Here is a 22,032-nt window from a genome sequence, read left to right on the forward strand (position 1 = left end):
ATCATTGTTTTTGGCAGGTTGAATTTCCTCACCTGCCTCAGAAAGTACATCCTCTGTTGTGCTCGCTTGATGAGAGAGCTGACGCTCAGCTCCCACTTAAGGTCCTAGGTGATGGTGTTCCCCAGGTAACAAAAGGATTCCACAATGGCAACAGGGTGATGGGGGCAGCCAGGACTAGGTTCTTTCTGAATTCAACAACCATCTTCATTGTCTCGAAGGCATTAAGCTCCTGATAGTTCTGTCTGCACCGGGACACCAGGTGATCAATCTCCCATCTGTAGGCTGACTCGTCCCCATCAGAGATGAGCCCAATGAGGGTTGTATCATCCGTGAACTTCAGTAGCTTCACAGACTGGTGACTGGAACTGCAGCTGTTGGTGTACAGGGAGAAGAGTAGAGGAGAAAGAACGTAGCCTTGGAGGGATTATGTGCTGATGGACCGTGGGTTGGAGACGTGCTCACCCAGCTTCACATGCTGCCTCCTGTTGGACAGGAAGTCAATGATCGACCTAAAGGTGGAGTCAGGCACACGAAGCTGAGAGAGCTTGTCCTGCAGCTGGCCGGGATGATGACACTGAAAGCAGAGCTGAAGTCCACAAACAGAATCCCGGCATAGGTTCCTGGGGAGTCCAGATGCTGGAGGATGAAGTAGAGGGCCATGTTGACAGCATTGTCTACAGACCTGTTGGCTCTGTGGGCAAACTGCAGGGGATCCAGGAGTGGGTCGGAGATGGCCTTGAGATATGTGAGGACAAGGCACTCGAAGGTCTTCATTACCACAAACGTCAGGGTGAAGGGGTCTGTAGCCATTAAGTTCTGTAGTTCTTTGTTGTTTGGGGATGGGGACGATGATGGAGGTCTTGAAGCATGCTGGCACCTGGCATGTCTCCAGTAAGGTGTTAAGATGTCTGTGAGCTGCTTACTCTTTGGAGTTCATGATCTGACGGCACACAGCCATGTTGTGACACACTGACACACAATTTAAATTGATGTATTTAGGTAATCGATTACGTCGATGCATCACCCCAGCCTTAGACACGACAAGCTCTTATACCTCGTTCATGGCCAGGAGAACCTCCTCCACAGACACAGAGGGGTCTGGTATCACACCATGATGTAGCAAGAAGGACAGCATCAGCCCAGACTCCATCCGCGTCAAAACCCATCACAAAACACACACTAAAGAAAAATCCACCAAAAAAATAAAAATACCAACCACAGCCCAAAGGCTAATAAAACCACCAAAAAAGTAGCCATACAATCAGATTATCTACAAATGAGTTGGTGTATGTTACCTGATGGGTGTGTTGCCGAGGCATGTCCCTTCTTACTGTTACTGTGCACACTGTTTAATGTTAGATTATAAAGGATGGACAAATATGATAATGTGCATCCCTTATGGACATACATTTAACAAACTTCAAGCAGCTCACAACAACAACCAGCATAAAACTGTCCAAATAACAGAATAACTGAACCACTCTTTGTCATTACAGCTGCTCCAGAATCTTTTGCATGACTGTGATGTCACAGACCTACTAAATGAAATGTACCTTTATGTGTCACCTAGACACTGGCTGCTACTTAGTTCCTGCCAGTGTAGCAGGCAGAACCTTAACTGTCCAAATGACGGCAATAATCCAGTCATGTCCACCACTAATACAGTGCATCCGGAAAGTATTCACAGTGCATCACAGCCTTATTCCAAAACAGAAGAAATTAATTTTTTTCCTCAAAATTCTACACATAATACCACATAATGACAATGTGAAAAAAGTTTGATATTTTTGCAGATTTATTTAAAAACAAAAAGCTTTGCTGCTTTTTTATAGTGTGTAGCGTCTGCTGTTCACACTTTTTCCTTCTCTCTCTCTCCCCCTCTGTGTGTGTGTGTGAGAGAGAGCGCGCGCGAGAGAGAGAGAGAGAGAGAGAGAGAGAGAGAGAGAGAGAGAGAGAGAGAGAGAGAGAGAGAGAGAGAGAGACTCGTCACTCTCACATCGTATTTGAGAAAACTTTGGAAACATGAAGGCTTTCAACTGCAAAATAAAACAAAGCCTATAAATTAATTTCTGGAGCTATGCAGACAGAAGGAGCTCTTTTTATTGGAAGACTTGAGTTTTTTGTTTGTTTTTTTTCCCCACTGTGAGACGCTGTGCTCTCTCACTCTCTGAGCTGCAGTGCTCTTCTGTTCGGCTCTCTGTCGGGGGGGTGAGAAAGCGGGCAGTTCAGCACAAACAGCCTGGCTGGATTTTAGAAAACTACCTGAGAGCAGAGAACAGTAGTATAACGGCGCTGTGATAACACTATGGCGTAACGCCGTTGTTCCATTGTCTGGGGAGAACCCTGTCTTTGGTGTGAATGCCAGGCCTTTGTTTGGAGGAAACCAGGCACCATCCCTACAGTGAAGCATGGTGGTGGCAGCATCATGCTGTGGGGATGTTTTTCAGCAGCAGGAACTGGGAGACTAGTCAGGATTGAGGGAAAGATGAATATTGCAATGTACAAAGACATCCTGGATGAAAACCTGCTCCAGAGCGCTCTTGACGTCAGACTGGGGCGACAGTTCATCTTTCAGCAGGGCAATGACCCTAAACACACAGCCAAGATATCAAAGGACTGGCTTCAGGACAACTCTGTGAATGTTTCTGAGTGGTCCAGCCACAGCCCAGACGTGAATCTCATCAACACGATGAGAGATCTGAAAATGGCTGTGCACTGATGCTCCCCATCCAATCTTATGGAACTTAAGAGGTACTGCAAAGAAGAATGGGCAAAACTGTCCAAAGATAGGTGCACCAAGTTTGTGGCATCATATTCAACAAGACTTGAGGCTGTAATTGCTGCCAAAGGTGCATCACCGAACATCCAGAAACACCGCTGCCTTCTCTGGGCCCAATCTCATTTGAAATGGACAGACGCAAAGTGGAAAAGTGTGCTGTCTGATGAGTCCACATTTCAAATTGTTTTTGGAAATCATGGATGCTGTGTCCTCTGGACAAAAGAGGAAAAAGACCATCCAGATTGTTACCAGCTCAAAGTTCAAAAGCCAGCATCTGTGATGGTATGGGGGTGTGTTAGTGCCCATGGCATGGACAACTTACACATCTGTGATGGCACCATCAATGCTGAAAGGTACATCCAGGTTTTGGAGCAACACATGCTGCCATCCAAGCAACGTCTTTTTCAGGGACGTCCCTGCTTATTTCAGCAAGACAATGCCAAGCCACATTCTGCATGTGTTACAACAGCGTGGCTTCGTAGTAAAAGAGTGTGGGTACTAGACTGGCCTGCCTGCAGTCCAGACCTGTCGCCCATCTGTGGTGCATTATGAAGCACAAAATATGACAACGGAGACTGTTGAACAAATGAAGTCGTACATCAAGCAAGAATGGGAAAGAATTCCACTTACAAAGCTTCAACAATTAGTGTCCTCAGTTCCCAAATGCTTATTGAGTGTTGTTAGAAGGAAAGGTGATGTAACACAGTAGTAAACATACCACTATCCCAGCTTTTTTGAAACGTGTTGCAGGCATCCATTTCAAAATGAGCAAAGATTTGCACAAAAACAATAAAGTTTATCAGTTTGAACATTAAATATCTTGTCTTTGTGGTGTATTCAATTGAATATAGGTTGAGGGGATTTGAAAATCATTGTATTCTGTTTTTATTTACATTTTTCATAACGTCCCAACTTCATTGGAATTGGGGTTGTACATATATGCCGTCTAGATTGTTTAAATACATGCATCGATATTGGCGTGCACTACAGTTATAAACAAGGCCACTGCACTGCAGGAGTTTAAGCAGTGGTGGGCACAGATAACCAAAAAATTAACTTCGATAACAGATAATCAGATAACTGAAAAGTTATCTTTGATAAAGATAAAATGATAAACCACCCAAAAATATATCGGAAGTTATAGATAATCGATAAATTCCAATATTGTCTCTGATACATTTGCAACTACTAACAAACTGAATTTGAGTTTTAACACCACGATCGCTTCTGGTAGCATCAAAAGTGACAACAGACCCAAACAATGAGCCAGCACTTCTGTCTTTGAACATCTTGCCCCCTGCTGGAGGCTCTTGTTTACTACATGACTTCCAGCACAGAAGCAAGCTGAGAGGAGCTGCAAAGCTCAGCTCTCTACCCAATCACAACAACCCCGTCAGGCGGAGGTCTTGGAAAATAAAGCAATGCTGAGTTATTGTTTGGTGCATAAATAAAATGAATACTGATAGAATAACTCCATTAATGTCAATTCTGTCATTTGTACAAAGTTAAACTATAACATATATCTTTTAATGTTGAATAATGCACTAATTCTGAAGTTTTGTAACAAACACAGACAGATCGCAAAGAATTCTGGATAAAATGTGCCTCCACTAAACACTGATTGGTTGAGTCATTCATTATGTAAACCAACACGATAATGTCAATCAATCAATCAATCAATTTTATTTATATAGCGCCAAATCACAACAAACAGTTGCCCCAAGGCGCTTTATATTGTAAGGCAAGGCCATACAATAATTATGTAAAACCCCAATGGTCAAAATGACCCCCTGTGAGCAAGCACTTGGCAACAGTGGGAAGGAAAAACTCCCTTTTAACAGAAAGAAACCTCCAGCAGAACCAGGCTCAGGGAGGGCCAGTCTTCTGCTGGGACTGGTTGGGGCTGAGGGAGAGAACCAGGAAAAAGACATGCTGTGGAGGGGAGCAGAGATCAATCACTAATGATTAAATGCAGAGTGGTGCATACAGAGCAAAAAGAGAAAGAAACACTCAGTGCATCATGGGAACCCCCCAGCAGTCTAAGTCTATAGCAGCATAACTAAGGGATGGTTCAGGGTCACCTGATCCAGCCCTAACTATAAGCTTTAGCAAAAAGGAAAGTTTTAAGCCTAATCTTAAAAGTAGAGAGGGTGTCTGTCTCCCTGATCCGAATTGGGAGCTGGTTCCACAGGAGAGGAGCCTGAAAGCTGAAGGCTCTGCCTCCCACTCTACTCTTACAAACCCTAGGAACTACAAGTAAGCCTGCAGTCTGAGAGCGAAGCGCTCTATTGGGGTGATATGGTACTATGAGGTCCCTAAGATAAGAAGGGACCTGATTATTCAAAACCTTATAAGTAAGAAGAAGAATTTTAAATTCTATTCTAGAATTAACAGGAAGCCAATGAAGAGAGGCCAATATGGGTGAGATATGCTCTCTCCTTCTAGTCCCCGTCAGTACTCTAGCTGCAGCATTTTGAATTAACTGAAGGCTTTTCAGGGAACTTTTAGGACAACCTGATAATAATGAATTACAATAGTCCAGCCTAGAGGAAATAAATGCATGAATTAGTTTTTCAGCATCACTCTGAGACAAGACCTTTCTAATTTTAGAGATATTGCGTAAATGCAAAAAAGCAGTCTTACATATTTGTTTAATATGCGCTTTGAATGACATATCCTGATCAAAAATGACTCCAAGATTTCTCACAGTATTACTAGAGGTCAGGGTAATGCCATCCAGAGTAAGGATCTGGTTAGACACCATGTTTCTAAGATTTGTGGGGCCAAGTACAATAACTTCAGTTTTATCTGAGTTACAATCCTGCAGACAATCCTGCAGTTTAGCTAATTGGTGTGTGTCCTCTGGCTTCATGGATAGATAAAGCTGGGTATCATCTGCATAACAATGAAAATTTAAGCAATGCTGTCTAATAATACTGCCTAAGGGAAGCATGTATAAAGTGAATAAAATTGGTCCTAGCACAGAACCTTGTGGAACTCCATAATTAACCTTAGTCTGTGAAGAAGATTCCCCATTTACATGAACAAATTGTAATCTATTAGATAAATATGATTCAAACCACCGCAGCGCAGTGCCTTTAATACCTATGGCATGCTCTAATCTCTGTAATAAAATTTTATGGTCAACAGTATCAAAAACAGCACTGAGGTCTAACAGAACAAGCACAGAGATGAGTCCACTGTCTGAGGCCATAAGAAGATCATTTGTAACCTTCACTAATGCTGTTTCTGTACTATGATGAATTCTAAAACCTGACTGAAACTCTTCAAACAGACCATTCCTCTGCAGATGATCAGTTAGCTGTTTTACAACTACCCTTTCAAGAATTTTTGAGAGAAAAGGAAGGTTGGAGATTGGCCTATAATTAGCTAAGATAGCTGGGTCAAGTGATGGCTTTTTAAGTAATGGTTTAATTACTGCCACCTTAAAAGCCTGTGGTACATAGCCAACTAATAAAGATAGATTGATCATATTTAAGATTGAAGCATTAAATAATGGTAGGGCTTCCTTGAGCAGCCTGGTAGGAATGGGGTCTAATAGACATGTTGATGGTTTGGATGAAGTAACTAATGAAAATAACTCAGAACAATCGGAGAGAAAGAGTCTAACCAAATACCGGCATCACTGAAAGCAGCCAAAGATAACAATACGTCTTTGGGATGGTTATGAGTAATTTTTTCTCTAATAGTTAAAATTTTATTAGCAAAGAAAGTCATGAAGTCATTACTAGTTAAAGTTAATGGAATACTCGGCTCAATAGAGCTCTGACTCTTTGTCAGCCTGGCTACAGTGCTGAAAAGAAACCTGGGGTTGTTCTTATATTCTTCAATTAGTGATGAGTAGAAAGATGTCCTAGCTTTACGGAGGGCTTTTTTATAGAGCAACAGACTCTTTTTCCAGGCTAAGTGAAGATCTTCTAAATTAGTGAGACGCCATTTCCTCTCCAACTTACGGGTTATCTGCTTTAAGCTGCGCGTTTGTGAGTTATACCACGGAGTCAGGCACTTCTGATTTAAAGCTCTCTTTTTCAGAGGAGCTACAGCATCCAAAGTTGTCTTCAATGAGGATGTAAAACTATTGACGAGATACTCTATCTCACTTACAGAGTTTAGGTAGCTACTCTGCACTGTGTTGGTATATGGCATTAGGGAACATAAAGAAGGAAACATATCCTTAAACCTAGTTACAGCGCTTTCTGAAAAACCTCTAGTGTAATGAAACTTATTCCCCACTGCTGGGTAGTCCATCAGAGTAAATGTAAATGTTATTAAGAAATGATCAGACAGAAGGGAGTTTTCAGGGAATACTGTTAAGTCTTCAATTTCCATACCATAAGTCAGAACAAGATCTAAGATATGATTAAAGTGGTGGGTGGACTCATTTACATTTTGAGCAAAGCCAATTGAGTCTAATAATAGATTAAATGCAGTGTTAAGGCTGTCATTCTCAGCATCTGTGTGGATGTTAAAATCCCCCACTATAATTATCTTATCTGAGCTAAGCACTAAGTCAAACAAAAGTTCTGAAAATTCACAGAGAAACTCACAGTAACGACCAGGAGGACGATAGATAACAACAAATAAAACTGGTTTTTGGGACTTCCAATTTGGATGGACAAGACTAAGAGTCAAGCTTTCAAATGAATTAAAGCTCTGTCTGGGTTTTTGATTAATTAATAAGCTGGAATGGAAGATTGCTGCTAATCCTCCGCCTCGGCCCGTGCTACGAGCGTTCTGGCAGTTAGTGTGACTCGGGGGTGTTGACTCATTTAAACTAACATATTCATCCTGCTGTAACCAGGTTTCTGTAAGGCAGAATAAATCAATATGTTGATCAATTATTATATCATTTACTAACAGGGACTTAGAAGAGAGAGACCTAATGTTTAATAGACCACATTTAACTGTTTTAGTCTGTGGTGCAGTTGAAGGTGCTATATTATTTTTTCTTTTTGAATTTTTATGCTTAAATAGATTTTTGCTGGTTATTGGTAGTCTGGGAGCAGGCACCGTCTCTACGGGGATGGGGTAATGAGGGGATGGCAGGGGGAGAGAAGCTGCAGAGAGGTGTGTAAGACTACAACTCTGCTTCCTGGTCCCAACCCTGGATAGTCACGGTTTGGAGGATTTAAGAAAATTGGCCAGATTTCTAGAAATGAGAGCTGCTCCATCCAAAGTGGGATGGATGCCGTCTCTCCTAACAAGACCAGGTTTTCCTCAGAAGCTTTGCCAATTATCTATGAAGCCCACCTCATTTTTTGGACACCACTCAGACAGCCAGCAATTCAAGGAGAACATGCGGCTAAACATGTCACTCCCGGTCCGATTGGGGAGGGGCCCAGAGAAAACTACAGAGTCCGACATTGTTTTTGCAAAGTTACACACCGATTCAATGTTAATTTTAGTGACCTCCGATTGGCGTAACCGGGTGTCATTACTGCCGACGTGAACACGGGGCTTCTGTTTAGGGCTACGCTTCCTCCTCACAGTCACCCGGCTGCTCGGGATCTGCCAGAGGGAAACTAACGGCGGCTAAGCTACCTTGGTCCGCACCGACTACAGGGGCCTGGCTAGCTGTAGAATTTTCCACGGTGCGGAGCCGAGTCTCCAATTCGCCCAGCCTGGCCTCCAAAGCCACAAATAAGCTACACTTATTACAAGTACCATTACTGCTAAAGGAGGCCGAGGAATAACTAAACATTTCACACCCAGAGCAGAAAAGTGCGGGAGAGACAGGAGAAGCCGCCATGCTAAACCGGCTAAGAGCTAGTAGCTGCGCTAAGCTAGCGGATTCCTAAAAACACGCAAAGTGAATAACGTGTAAATAATTTAGAGGTGATTCAGCAGAGGGAGTGCTTTAGTTAAGGCACGTGAAGATAACACTGTGAAACAAATCGTTATCTAGGTAACTAGATCAATCTAACTGCGCAGATTAAACAGCTAACAGATACAGCAAAACACCACTGTGCTCCGGAACAGGAAGTGATACAATACCGCAGTGAGAGCCAACCACCAGTGATGTGTGACGTGTGTCATGTGTGGGTGTTTACAGATAAATGTGCTTTTGTAAAATATTCCATTTTTTTATTTGTAAAAACTGTTTGCAAAATGTTTTGCATGTGGAGAGAATGTGCGCTCATCTTATTATAATGTGCGCACGTTTTATGATGTGTGCATGTTTTATTATATTGTGTGCATGTTTTATTATATTGTGTGCATGTTTTATGATATTGTGCGCACGTTTTAAGCATTGTTTGAGTATAACAAGGGCACAATCTACTTAAACGTGGCCACAATTTGTAAAACGTGCACTCAATTATTCAATATTGTCTTGACACATAAATGTTGGCTATGAGCCAACAAACCAGGAGACAGTGTAATACATTTCCCCATTATAAATGATCTGGTCAGAGTGTATCATCATGGTTTGGGCGCACAAGGACATATAGAGAACTCCAGCTACCCAGCATGACATCATCTGGAGTTTAAGCACTTTAAAAAGGATGCTGAGGGCGAAGCGTCTTCCCTTCGTGAGGATGACAATTTAGGTCATATTATGAAGTTCATTTTGAACAAAAGGAAAATGTGCGCACGTTTTATTAATTCGAGAGCTCAATTAAAGGAAAATGTTTGTAGGAATTATCACAGCCAGGAAAACGTGTGCACATTTTATTAATTTGAGAGCATTTTATTAATTTGTGGGATCAATTACAGGAAAAAAATATCACTTTAAGTGACCTCTCCCGGGTTCCGTACTCCCATTGAGAGTTTTTATAAATTAAGTTTGGAAAAAAAAACTTCTGTTTACGTTTTGCTTCTGGAAACACGAGTTCGACGTGTGGTTTTTGAACATACAGTGTGTGTGAGAACATAAATCGTGCGCTCTGAACTTTTACACCGTGTGGTTCTGTGGTACACTTTGAGCTGTAGCTGCGTACAGTGACTGAAAATATATCAGCCCAGCTTCAGGGCCAATACTGCCATGAACACTACTGGCCAGTAGATGCCAGTAGAGACCTTGAAAACTTGCCAAAACAAAATTCCAGATAATCTGTGTCTGCTGCATTTAAGATGCGTAGAATTTAATAAAGGCAGACACAATAACAACGTCTAGAAACCCAGAGAATATATTTACGAGAGTTTTAGGCACTAGAGTTTAATAACTTGTCCGAAATTAGTTTGGTTAAAAGTTGAACCATAAGTTAAAAATGTACGCCTTTGGATGACTTGGGTGATATTGCCCTCGTATTAGTATGGGATTAAAAGAAATGAGTTTTTTTGGGGGGGGACCAGTTCTCCTTTGCCTACAGAGGATAGAGTGGTTTCTTCTCGAAGCAGCTCTTCTCTGTTTTGCAGAGGGCAGAACTACACATCAGCTACAAAACATTTAACAGGTAGGTGCTCAACTGATTTTAAATTTTAGAAATGTTTGTAGCTTTTCAGCTTTATTTACCACGTTATCGGTCTAAAAATTATCGGACAACGGCACTAATATAGGACATCAAAGGCAAAACGAAACAAGAAATCTGGACTGACGTTGACTTTCAGAGACATCGGTTAACCATCGTCCAGCTTTGTTTCTGTAGCTGGTGCTTCATCAGAATTTTTAAACTGTTGAAAAATGTGAATGAATCCTGGTGACAACCTCAATTTATCCATGTTCCGTTTTGCTTTCTGTCTTGACAGTTCCTCATCGTTTGCATAGTTTCCGTACTGTCAGCGTTCCGTTTGATTGTCGTCCAACCTCCCAAGTCCAGTGTCTTGCACGAACATTGACAATATCTGAACGGAGCAATAACTAAAGATCTGATGAGCTGAACATGACTCGTCCATGTGTGGGAGGAAAAGCAACGTTTTCACACAGAAACAATAGCTGCAAGAACATTTTATCAGCTACTTTAACTATTGACGCACGTTGCAGCCGTCTGTGGCTCGAACGTGCATGTACGCGCACACGTTGTAGTGAAGACAAACCTTTTTGTTAAGACAATGCAGCTGCAGGTGGCTGTGCAGACCACAGACTCACTGCAGAAATGATCGCAGCGTCAAGTTCGCCGTTCACTTTGTTTTTCTTTTGTTAGTTTCGGTTTCGTTTCAGTCTTTTATGCGCTCTGCACTTGCAGGCTTTTCGGTGATGGGAGAAGTGGCGGCTCATTCATCCACTTTTTCTCAACGATGTGTGGCTTAGAGACTTTTTTCCCCTTTGTTCAGCAAATGCCGTGTGCCGTGTGACTGAGCCATAAGAAAACAGCAACACTGGTGTCGCAGAACGAACTGTCCCCCCTAAAAACCGGTCTGCCCTGCCTCCACACCACATGCATCACTTCAGAGCTCAGAAGCTCGTCTGAGAGTCTCTTCAGCCAAAGCGATCAAATGGATTAATGTGACTATTAACCATCAGATGACAAGGTGAAACCTCTTAAATCAGTCTAAAGTCAGTTTTAAGCAGAAACGAGGCGATACTTGGTAATGCTTTGAAGTACCGACGCGCAGTGAACGCATCAGCTGCTTATGTAGCCAAGGCGCTCTGATCGTTTTTGATGAAATAATGCTGAATTCATGTGGAAATGATTGTTGCACAAAAGCTTCAGATATCTGTCGCTGAGACAGATGATGACTGGAGTGCAGTTTGAAGCAGAAACGAGGTGATAATCTGTGAACCACAGCTGATGACGCATGCACAAAGAATGCAGGGCGGACCATTTGGTCGGCAAAACCGGTGCTTGGGCTCGCCATAACAGCCATGTTTAACAACATCACATGATTTACCAGGAAGGCTTCATAGGCACTGGCTGCCATTTGTTTCTCTTGGTCTGTCATTCCTGTAGAGGATGAGCTGTCATGTTGTGTCTCACTTTGCTCTGAAAATACACAAGGAAGATGAAAATCAAATTCCATGGACCAGGTCAACCTGAGGAGAGTCCACATGCTGCATGTTAGCAAAGATTTCAACCTGAATTCTCTTCCCCTCTACCATTTTGTTTGAAGTAAAATTCACCGTCTGCAGTTCACATGCGTGCTGATCCATAGGGGGTGGTCCGTACAGATCACGAATCAGCTGTGATCTGTTCCACTACTAGTATGGAATCTTCTACTCTGGGATACAGCCATTTCTATCTTATACTTTTTATGCACAATTGCAGCATATATAAAACCTACTTTTTCAAACTCCCCATTGCGCATGAGTGTGATCACCAAAAGTTACACATACAATAAATGGACACTCAAAGACTTAAGTTATTAATAAATTGCTCAAAAGCTGCCAACATTATATAGGAAAATCTACTGCAGGCAGCAGTCAAAACAGGAGGTCTTGCAAGTCTTCAAAAAGGACATTTGGTAGTCGTAGGTCACTAGGTGGCACCACAAATGGAAAAGTAGAACCACACAGACTGATGTTCTGTTATCTGTTCTTACACTGAGAACCACACTGCCTGACATTGTTTTTTTCTGTTCTTACACTGTGAACCACATAGCCTGATGTTTATTTCTGATCTTACACTGAGAACCACATAGCCTGACGGTTTTTTTTTATCTGTTCTTACATTGAGACCCACACAGCCCGACTTTCCGTTTTTACCTGTTCTTACACTGAGAAACACACAGCCTGACGTTCTGTTTTTATCTGTTCTAACACTGAGAACCACACAGCGTGAAGCTGTATATCTGTTCTTACACTAAGACCAACACAGCCCCACTTTCCCTTTTTACCTGTTCTTACACTGAGAATTACACAGCCTGATGTTTTTATCTGTTCTTACACTGAGAACCACACAGCCTGACGCTGTTTTATATCTGTTTTTACACTGAGAACCACACAGCCTGACGTTCTGTTTTTATCTGTTCTTACGCTGAGATCCACACAGCCCGACTTTCCATTTTTATCTGTTCTTACAGTGAGAACCACAAAGCCTGACTTTCCATTTTTATCTGTTCTTACACTGAGAACCACACAGCCCGAAGTTCCGTTTTTACCTGTTCTTACACTGAGAACCACACAGCCTGACGTTGTTTTTATATTTGTTTTTACACTGAGAACCACACAGCCTGACGTTGTTTTATATCTGTTCTTACAGTGAGAACCACAAAGCCTGACTTTCCATTTTTATCTGTTCTTACACTGAGAACCACACAGCCTGACGTTCTGTTTTTATCTGTTCTAACACTGAGAACCACACAGCGTGAAGCTGTATATCTGTTCTTACTAAGACCAACACAGCCCCACTTTCCCTTTTTACCTGTTCTTACACTGAGAATTACACAGCCTGACATTTTTATCTGTTCTTACACTGAGAACCACACAGCCTGACGCTGTTTTATATCTGTTCTTACAGTGAGAACCACAAAGCCTGACTTTCCATTTTTATCTGTTCTTACACTGAGAACCACACAGCCCGAAGTTCCGTTTTTACCTGTTCTTACACTGAGAACCACACAGCCTGACATTGTTTTTATATTTGTTTTTACACTGAGAACCACACAGCCTGACATTGTTTTTATCTGTTCTTACACTAAGAAACACACAGCCTGACTTTCTGTATTTATCTGTTCTTACACTGAGAACCACACAGCCTGACTTTCTGTATTTATCCGTTCTTACACTGAGAACCACACAGCCTGACTTTCTGTTTTTTCTGTTCTTACACTGAGAACTACACAGCCTGATGTTGTTTTTATTTGTTTTTACACTGAGAACCACACAGCCTGACGTTATGTTTTTAGCTGTTCTTACACTGAGAACCACACAGCCTGACTTTCTGTTTTTTTATCTGTTCTTACACTGAGAACCACACAGCCTGAAGTTGTTTATCTGTTCTTACACTGAGACCCACACAGCCCGACTTTCTGTTTTTATCTGTTCTTACACTGAGAACCACACTGCCAGACATTCAGTTTTTATTTGTTTTTACACTGAGAACCACACAGCCTGACGTTCTGTTTTTACCTGTTCTTACACTGAGAAACCACACAGCCTGATGTTCTGTTTTTACCTGTTCTTACACTGAGAACCACACAGCCTGACTTTCTGTTTTTTATCTGTTCTTACACTGAGAACCACAAAGCCTGACTTTCTGTTTTTATCTGTTCTTACACTGAGAACTACACAGCGTGACGTTGCTTTTTTATCTGTTCTTACACTGAGAACCACACAGCCTGACTTTCCCTTTTTACCTGTTTTTACACTGAGAATTACACAGCCTGATGTTTTTATCTGTTCTTACACTGAGAACCACACAGCCTGACGCTGTTTTATATCTGTTTTTACACTGAGAACCACACAGCCTGACGTTCTGTTTTTATCTGTTCTTACGCTGAGATCCACACAGCCCGACTTTCCATTTTTATCTGTTCTTACAGTGAGAACCACAAAGCCTGACTTTCCATTTTTATCTGTTCTTACACTGAGAACCACACAGCCCGAAGTTCCGTTTTTACCTGTTCTTACACTGAGAACCACACAGGCTGACATTTTTATATTTGTTTTTACACTGAGAACCACACAGCCTGACGTTGTTTTTGTCTGTTCTTACACTAAGAAGCACACAGCCTGACTTTCTGTATTTATCTGTTCTTACACTGAGAACCACACAGCCCGACTTTCCGTTTTTACCTGTTCTTACACTGAGAAAAACACAGCCTGACGTTCTGTTTTTATCTGTTCTAACACTGAGAACCACACAGCGTGAAGCTGTATATCTGTTCTTACACTAAGACCAACACAGCCCCACTTTCCCTTTTTACCTGTTCTTACACTGAGAATTACACAGCCTGATGTTTTTATCTGTTCTTATACTGAGAACCACACAGCCTGACGCTGTTTTATATCTGTTCTTACAGTGAGAACCACAAAGCCTGACTTTCCATTTTTATCTGTTCTTACACTGAGAACCACACAGCCTGACATTGTTTTTATATTTGTTTTTACACTGAGAACCACACAGCCTGACGTTGTTTTTATCTGTTCTTACACTAAGAAACACACAGCCTGACTTTCTGTATTTATCTGTTCTTACACTGAGAACCACACAGCCTGACTTTCTGTATTTATCCGTTCTTACACTGAGAACCACACAGCCTGACTTTCTGTTTTTTCTGTTCTTACACTGAGAACTACACAGCCTGATGTTGTTTTATTTGTTTTTACACTGAGAACCACACAGCCTGACGTTATGTTTTTAGCTGTTCTTACACTGAGAACCACACTGCCAGACATTCAGTTTTTATTTGTTTTTACACTGAGAACCACACAGCCTGACGTTCTGTTTTTACCTGTTCTTACACTGAGAAACCACACAGCCTGATGTTCTGTTTTTACCTGTTCTTACACTGAGAACCACACAGCCTGACTTTCTGTTTTTTATCTGTTCTTACACTGAGAACCACAAAGCCTGACTTTCTGTTTTTATCTGTTCTTACACTGAGAACTACACAGCGTGACGTTGCTTTTTTATCTGTTCTTACACTGAGAACCACACAGCCTGACTTTCTGTTTTTTCTGTTCTTACACTGAGAACTACACAGCCTGATGTTGTTTTTATCTGCTCTTACAGTGAGTGCCACACAGCCTGACATTCCATTTTTATCTGTTCTTACACTGAGAACCACGCAGACTGACGCTGCTTTTTATCTGTTCTTACACTGAGAACCACACTGCCAGACATTCAGTTTTTATTTGTTTTTACACTGAGAACCACACAGCCTGACGTTATGTTTTTAGCTGTTCTTACACTGAGAACCACACAGCCTGACTTTCTGTTTTTTATCTGTTCTTACACTGAGAACCACACAGCCTGAAGTTGTTTATCTGTTCTTACACTGAGACCCACACAGCCCGACTTTCTGTTTTTATCTGTTCTTACACTGAGAACCACACTGCCAGACATTCAGTTTTTATTTGTTTTTACACTGAGAACCACACAGCCTGACGTTCTGTTTTTACCTGTTCTTACACTGAGAACCACACAGCCTGACTTTCTGTTTTTTATCTGTTCTTACACTGAGAACCACAAGGCCTGACTTTCTGTTTTTATCTGTTCTTACACTGAGAACTACACAGCCTGATGTTGTTTTTTAACTGTTCTTACACTGAGAACCACACAGCCTGACTTTCTGTATTTATCCGTTCTTACACTGAGAACCACACAGCCTGACTTTCTGTTTTTTCTGTTCTTACACTGAGAACTACACAGCCTGATGTTGTTTTTATCTGCTCTTACAGTGAGTGCCACACAGCCTGACATTCCATTTTTATCTGTTCTTACACTGAGAACCACGCAGACTGACGCTGTTTTTTATCTGTTCTTACACTGAGAACCACACTGCCAGACATTCAGTTTTTATTTGTTTTTACACTGAGAACCACACAGCCTGACGTTATGTTTTTAGCTGTTCTTACACTGAGAACCACACAGCCTGACTTTCTGTTTTTTATCTGTTCTTACACTGAGAACCACACAGCCTGATGTTGTTTTATTTGTTTTTACACTGAGAACCACACAGCCTGACGTTATGTTTTTAGCTGTTCTTACACTGAGAACCACACTGCCAGACATTCAGTTTTTATTTGTTTTTACACTGAGAACCACACAGCCTGACGTTCTGTTTTTACCTGTTCTTACACTGAGAAACCACACAGCCTGATGTTCTGTTTTTACCTGTTCTTACACTGAGAACCACACAGCCTGACTTTCTGTTTTTTATCTGTTCTTACACTGAGAACCACAAAGCCTGACTTTCTGTTTTTATCTGTTCTTACACTGAGAACTACACAGCGTGACGTTGCTTTTTTATCTGTTCTTACACTGAGAACCACACAGCCTGACTTTCTGTTTTTTCTGTTCTTACACTGAGAACTACACAGCCTGATGTTGTTTTTATCTGCTCTTACAGTGAGTGCCACACAGCCTGACATTCCATTTTTATCTGTTCTTACACTGAGAACCACGCAGACTGACGCTGCTTTTTATCTGTTCTTACACTGAGAACCACACTGCCAGACATTCAGTTTTTATTTGTTTTTACACTGAGAACCACACAGCCTGACGTTATGTTTTTAGCTGTTCTTACACTGAGAACCACACAGCCTGACTTTCTGTTTTTTATCTGTTCTTACACTGAGAACCACACAGCCTGAAGTTGTTTATCTGTTCTTACACTGAGACCCACACAGCCCGACTTTCTGTTTTTATCTGTTCTTACACTGAGAACCACACTGCCAGACATTCAGTTTTTATTTGTTTTTACACTGAGAACCACACAGCCTGACGTTCTGTTTTTACCTGTTCTTACACTGAGAACCACACAGCCTGACTTTCTGTTTTTTATCTGTTCTTACACTGAGAACCACAAGGCCTGACTTTCTGTTTTTATCTGTTCTTACACTGAGAACTACACAGCCTGATGTTGTTTTTTAACTGTTCTTACACTGAGAACCACACAGCCTGACTTTCTGTATTTATCCGTTCTTACACTGAGAACCACACAGCCTGACTTTCTGTTTTTTCTGTTCTTACACTGAGAACTACACAGCCTGATGTTGTTTTTATCTGCTCTTACAGTGAGTGCCACACAGCCTGACATTCCATTTTTATCTGTTCTTACACTGAGAACCACGCAGACTGACGCTGTTTTTTATCTGTTCTTACACTGAGAACCACACTGCCAGACATTCAGTTTTTATTTGTTTTTACACTGAGAACCACACAGCCTGACGTTATGTTTTTAGCTGTTCTTACACTGAGAACCACACAGCCTGACTTTCTGTTTTTTATCTGTTCTTACACTGAGAACCACACAGCCTGAAGTTGTTTATCTGTTCTTACACTGAGACCCACACAGCCCGACTTTCTGTTTTTATCTGTTCTTACACTGAGAACCACACTGCCAGACATTCAGTTTTTATTTGTTTTTACACTGAGAACCACACAGCCTGACGTTCTGTTTTTACCTGTTCTTACACTGAGAACCACACAGCCTGACTTTCTGTTTTTTATCTGTTCTTACACTGAGAACCACAAGGCCTGACTTTCTGTTTTTATCTGTTCTTACACTGAGAACTACACAGCGTGACGTTGCTTTTTTATCTGTTCTTACACTGAGAACCACACAGCCTGATGTTGTTTTTTAACTGTTCTTACACTGAGAACCACACAGCCTGACGTATTTTTATCTGTTCTTACACTGAGAACCACACAGCATGACGTTGCTTTTTTATCTGTTCTTACACTGAGAATCACACAGCCTGACTTTCCATTTTTATCTGTTCTTACACTGAGAACCACGCAGCCTGACTTTCTGTATTTATCTGTTCTTACACTGAGAACCACACAGCCTGACTTTCTGTATTTATCTGTTCTTACACTGAGAACCACACAGCCTGACTTTCTGTATTTATCTGTTCTTACACTGAGAACCACACAGCCTGACTTTCTGTTTTTTCTGTTCTTACACTGAGAACTACACAGCCTGACGTTTTTATCTGCTCTTACAGTGAGTGCCACACTGCCAGACATTCAGTTTTTATTTGTTTTTACACTGAGAACCACACAGCCTGACGTTATGTTTTTAGCTGTTCTTACACTGAGAACCACACAGCCTGACTTTCTGTTTTTTTTATCTGTTCTTACACTGAGAACCACACAGCCTGAAGTTGTTTATCTGTTCTTACACTGAGACCCACACAGCCCGACGTTCTGTTTTTACCTGTTCTTACACTGAGAACCACACAGCCTGATGTTCTGTTTTTACCTGTTCTTACACTGAGAACCACACAGCCTGACGTTCTGTTTTTACCTGTTCTTACACTGAGAACCACACAGCCTGATGTTCTGTTTTTACCTGTTCTTACACTGAGAACCACACAGCCTGACTTTGTTTTTTATCTGTTCTTACACTGAGAACTACACAGCGTGACGTTGCTTTTTTATCTGTTCTTACACTGAGAACCACACAGCCTGACTTTCCCTTTTTACCTGTTCTTACACTGAGAATTACACAGCCTGATGTTTTTATCTGTTCTTACACTGAGAACCACACAGCCTGACGTTCTGTTTTTATCTGTTCTTACGCTGAGATCCACACAGCCCGACTTTCCATTTTTATCTGTTCTTACAGTGAGAACCACAAAGCCTGACTTTCCATTTTTATCTGTTCTTACACTGAGAACCACACAGCCCGAAGTTCCGTTTTTACCTGTTCTTACACTGAGAACCACACAGCCTGACGTTGTTTTTATATTTGTTTTTACACTGAGAACCACACAGCCTGACGTTGTTTTTATCTGTTCTTACACTAAGAAGCACACAGCCTGACTTTCTGTATTTATCTGTTCTTACACTGAGAACCACACAGCCCGACTTTCCGTTTTTACCTGTTCTTACACTGAGAAAAACACAGCCTGACGTTCTGTTTTTATCTGTTCTAACACTGAGAACCACACAGCGTGAAGCTGTATATCTGTTCTTACACTGAGAACTACACAGCGTGACGTTGCTTTTTTATCTGTTCTTACACTGAGAACCACACAGCCTGACTTTCCCTTTTTACCTGTTCTTACACTGAGAATTACACAGCCTGATGTTTTTATCTGTTCTTACACTGAGAACCACACAGCCTGACGCTGTTTTATATCTGTTCTTACAGTGAGAACCACAAAGCCTGACTTTCCATTTTTATCTGTTCTTACACTGAGAACCACAGCCCGAAGTTCCGTTTTTACCTGTTCTTACACTGAGAACCACACAGCCTGACATTGTTTTTATATTTGTTTTTACACTGAGAACCACACAGCCTGACGTTGTTTTTATCTGTTCTTACACTAAGAAACACACAGCCTGACTTTCTGTATTTATCTGTTCTTACACTGAGAACCACACAGCCTGACTTTCTGTATTTATCCGTTCTTACACTGAGAACCACACAGCCTGACTTTCTGTTTTTTCTGTTCTTACACTGAGAACTACACAGCCTGATGTTGTTTTTATTTGTTTTTACACTGAGAACCACACAGCCTGACGTTATGTTTTTAGCTGTTCTTACACTGAGAACCACACAGCCTGACTTTCTGTTTTTTATCTGTTCTTACACTGAGAACCACACAGCCTGAAGTTGTTTATCTGTTCTTACACTGAGACCCACACAGCCCGACTTTCTGTTTTTATCTGTTCTTACACTGAGAACCACACTGCCAGACATTCAGTTTTTATTTGTTTTTACACTGAGAACCACACAGCCTGACGTTCTGTTTTTACCTGTTCTTACACTGAGAAACCACACAGCCTGATGTTCTGTTTTTACCTGTTCTTACACTGAGAACCACACAGCCTGACTTTCTGTTTTTTATCTGTTCTTACACTGAGAACCACAAAGCCTGACTTTCTGTTTTTATCTGTTCTTACACTGAGAACTACACAGCGTGACGTTGCTTTTTTATCTGTTCTTACACTGAGAACCACACAGCCTGACTTTCTGTTTTTTCTGTTCTTACACTGAGAACTACACAGCCTGATGTTGTTTTTATCTGCTCTTACAGTGAGTGCCACACAGCCTGACATTCCATTTTTATCTGTTCTTACACTGAGAACCACGCAGACTGACGCTGCTTTTTATCTGTTCTTACACTGAGAACCACACTGCCAGACATTCAGTTTTTATTTGTTTTTACACTGAGAACCACACAGCCTGACTTTCTGTTTTTTATCTGTTCTTACACTGAGAACCACACAGCCTGAAGTTGTTTATCTGTTCTTACACTGAGACCCACACAGCCCGACTTTCTGTTTTTATCTGTTCTTACACTGAGAACCACACTGCCAGACATTCAGTTTTTATTTGTTTTCACACTGAGAACCACACAGCCTGATGTTCTGTTTTTACCTGTTCTTACACTGAGAACCACACAGCCTGACTTTCTGTTTTTTATCTGTTCTTACACTGAGAACCACACAGCCTGAAGTTGTTTATCTGTTCTTACACTGAGACCCACAAAGCCTGACTTTCCATTTTTATCTGTTCTTACACTGAGAACCACACAGCCCGAAGTTCCGTTTTTACCTGTTCTTACACTGAGAACCACACAGCCTGACGCTGTTTTATATCTGTTCTTACAGTGAGAACCACAAAGCCTGACTTTCCATTTTTATCTGTTCTTACACTGAGAACCACACAGCCCGAAGTTCCGTTTTTACCTGTTCTTACACTGAGAACCACACAGCCTGACATTGTTTTTATATTTGTTTTTACACTGAGAACCACACAGCCTGACGTTGTTTTTATCTGTTCTTACACTAAGAAACACACAGCCTGACTTTCTGTATTTATCTGTTCTTACACTGAGAACCACACAGCCTGACTTTCTGTATTTATCCGTTCTTACACTGAGAACCACACAGCCTGACTTTCTGTTTTTTCTGTTCTTACACTGAGAACTACACAGCCTGATGTTGTTTTTATTTGTTTTTACACTGAGAACCACACAGCCTGACGTTATGTTTTTAGCTGTTCTTACACTGAGAACCACACAGCCTGACTTTCTGTTTTTTTATCTGTTCTTACACTGAGAACCACACAGCCTGAAGTTGTTTATCTGTTCTTACACTGAGACCCACACAGCCCGACTTTCTGTTTTTATCTGTTCTTACACTGAGAACCACACTGCCAGACATTCAGTTTTTATTTGTTTTTACACTGAGAACCACACAGCCTGACGTTCTGTTTTTACCTGTTCTTACACTGAGAAACCACACAGCCTGATGTTCTGTTTTTACCTGTTCTTACACTGAGAACCACACAGCCTGACTTTCTGTTTTTTATCTGTTCTTACACTGAGAACCACAAAGCCTGACTTTCTGTTTTTATCTGTTCTTACACTGAGAACTACACAGCGTGACGTTGCTTTTTTATCTGTTCTTACACTGAGAACCACACAGCCTGACTTTCTGTTTTTTCTGTTCTTACACTGAGAACTACACAGCCTGATGTTGTTTTTATCTGCTCTTACAGTGAGTGCCACACAGCCTGACATTCCATTTTTATCTGTTCTTACACTGAGAACCACGCAGACTGACGCTGCTTTTTATCTGTTCTTACACTGAGAACCACACTGCCAGACATTCAGTTTTTATTTGTTTTTACACTGAGAACCACACAGCCTGACTTTCTGTTTTTTATCTGTTCTTACACTGAGAACCACACAGCCTGAAGTTGTTTATCTGTTCTTACACTGAGACCCACAC

At 41.4% G+C, this 22,032-nt stretch overlaps 1 protein-coding gene across 2 annotated transcripts in view; it reads right to left on the bottom strand.

Annotated features, from left to right (window-relative positions):
• Positions 1-22,032, bottom strand: part of cnot10 (CCR4-NOT transcription complex, subunit 10) — a 205,329-nt gene that overhangs the window by 168,395 nt on the left and 14,902 nt on the right. For both annotated transcript variants that reach the window (XM_034173745.1, XM_034173746.1), the window contains exon 2: positions 11,570-11,661. In XM_034173745.1, the coding sequence (XP_034029636.1) occupies positions 11,570-11,661 (92 nt within the window). The remainder of the gene's footprint in view (positions 1-11,569; positions 11,662-22,032) is intronic.

The sequence above is a fragment of the Thalassophryne amazonica genome, chromosome 7, assembly GCF_902500255.1.
Source record: "Thalassophryne amazonica chromosome 7, fThaAma1.1, whole genome shotgun sequence".
NCBI classification, from domain to species: domain Eukaryota; kingdom Metazoa; phylum Chordata; class Actinopteri; order Batrachoidiformes; family Batrachoididae; genus Thalassophryne; species Thalassophryne amazonica.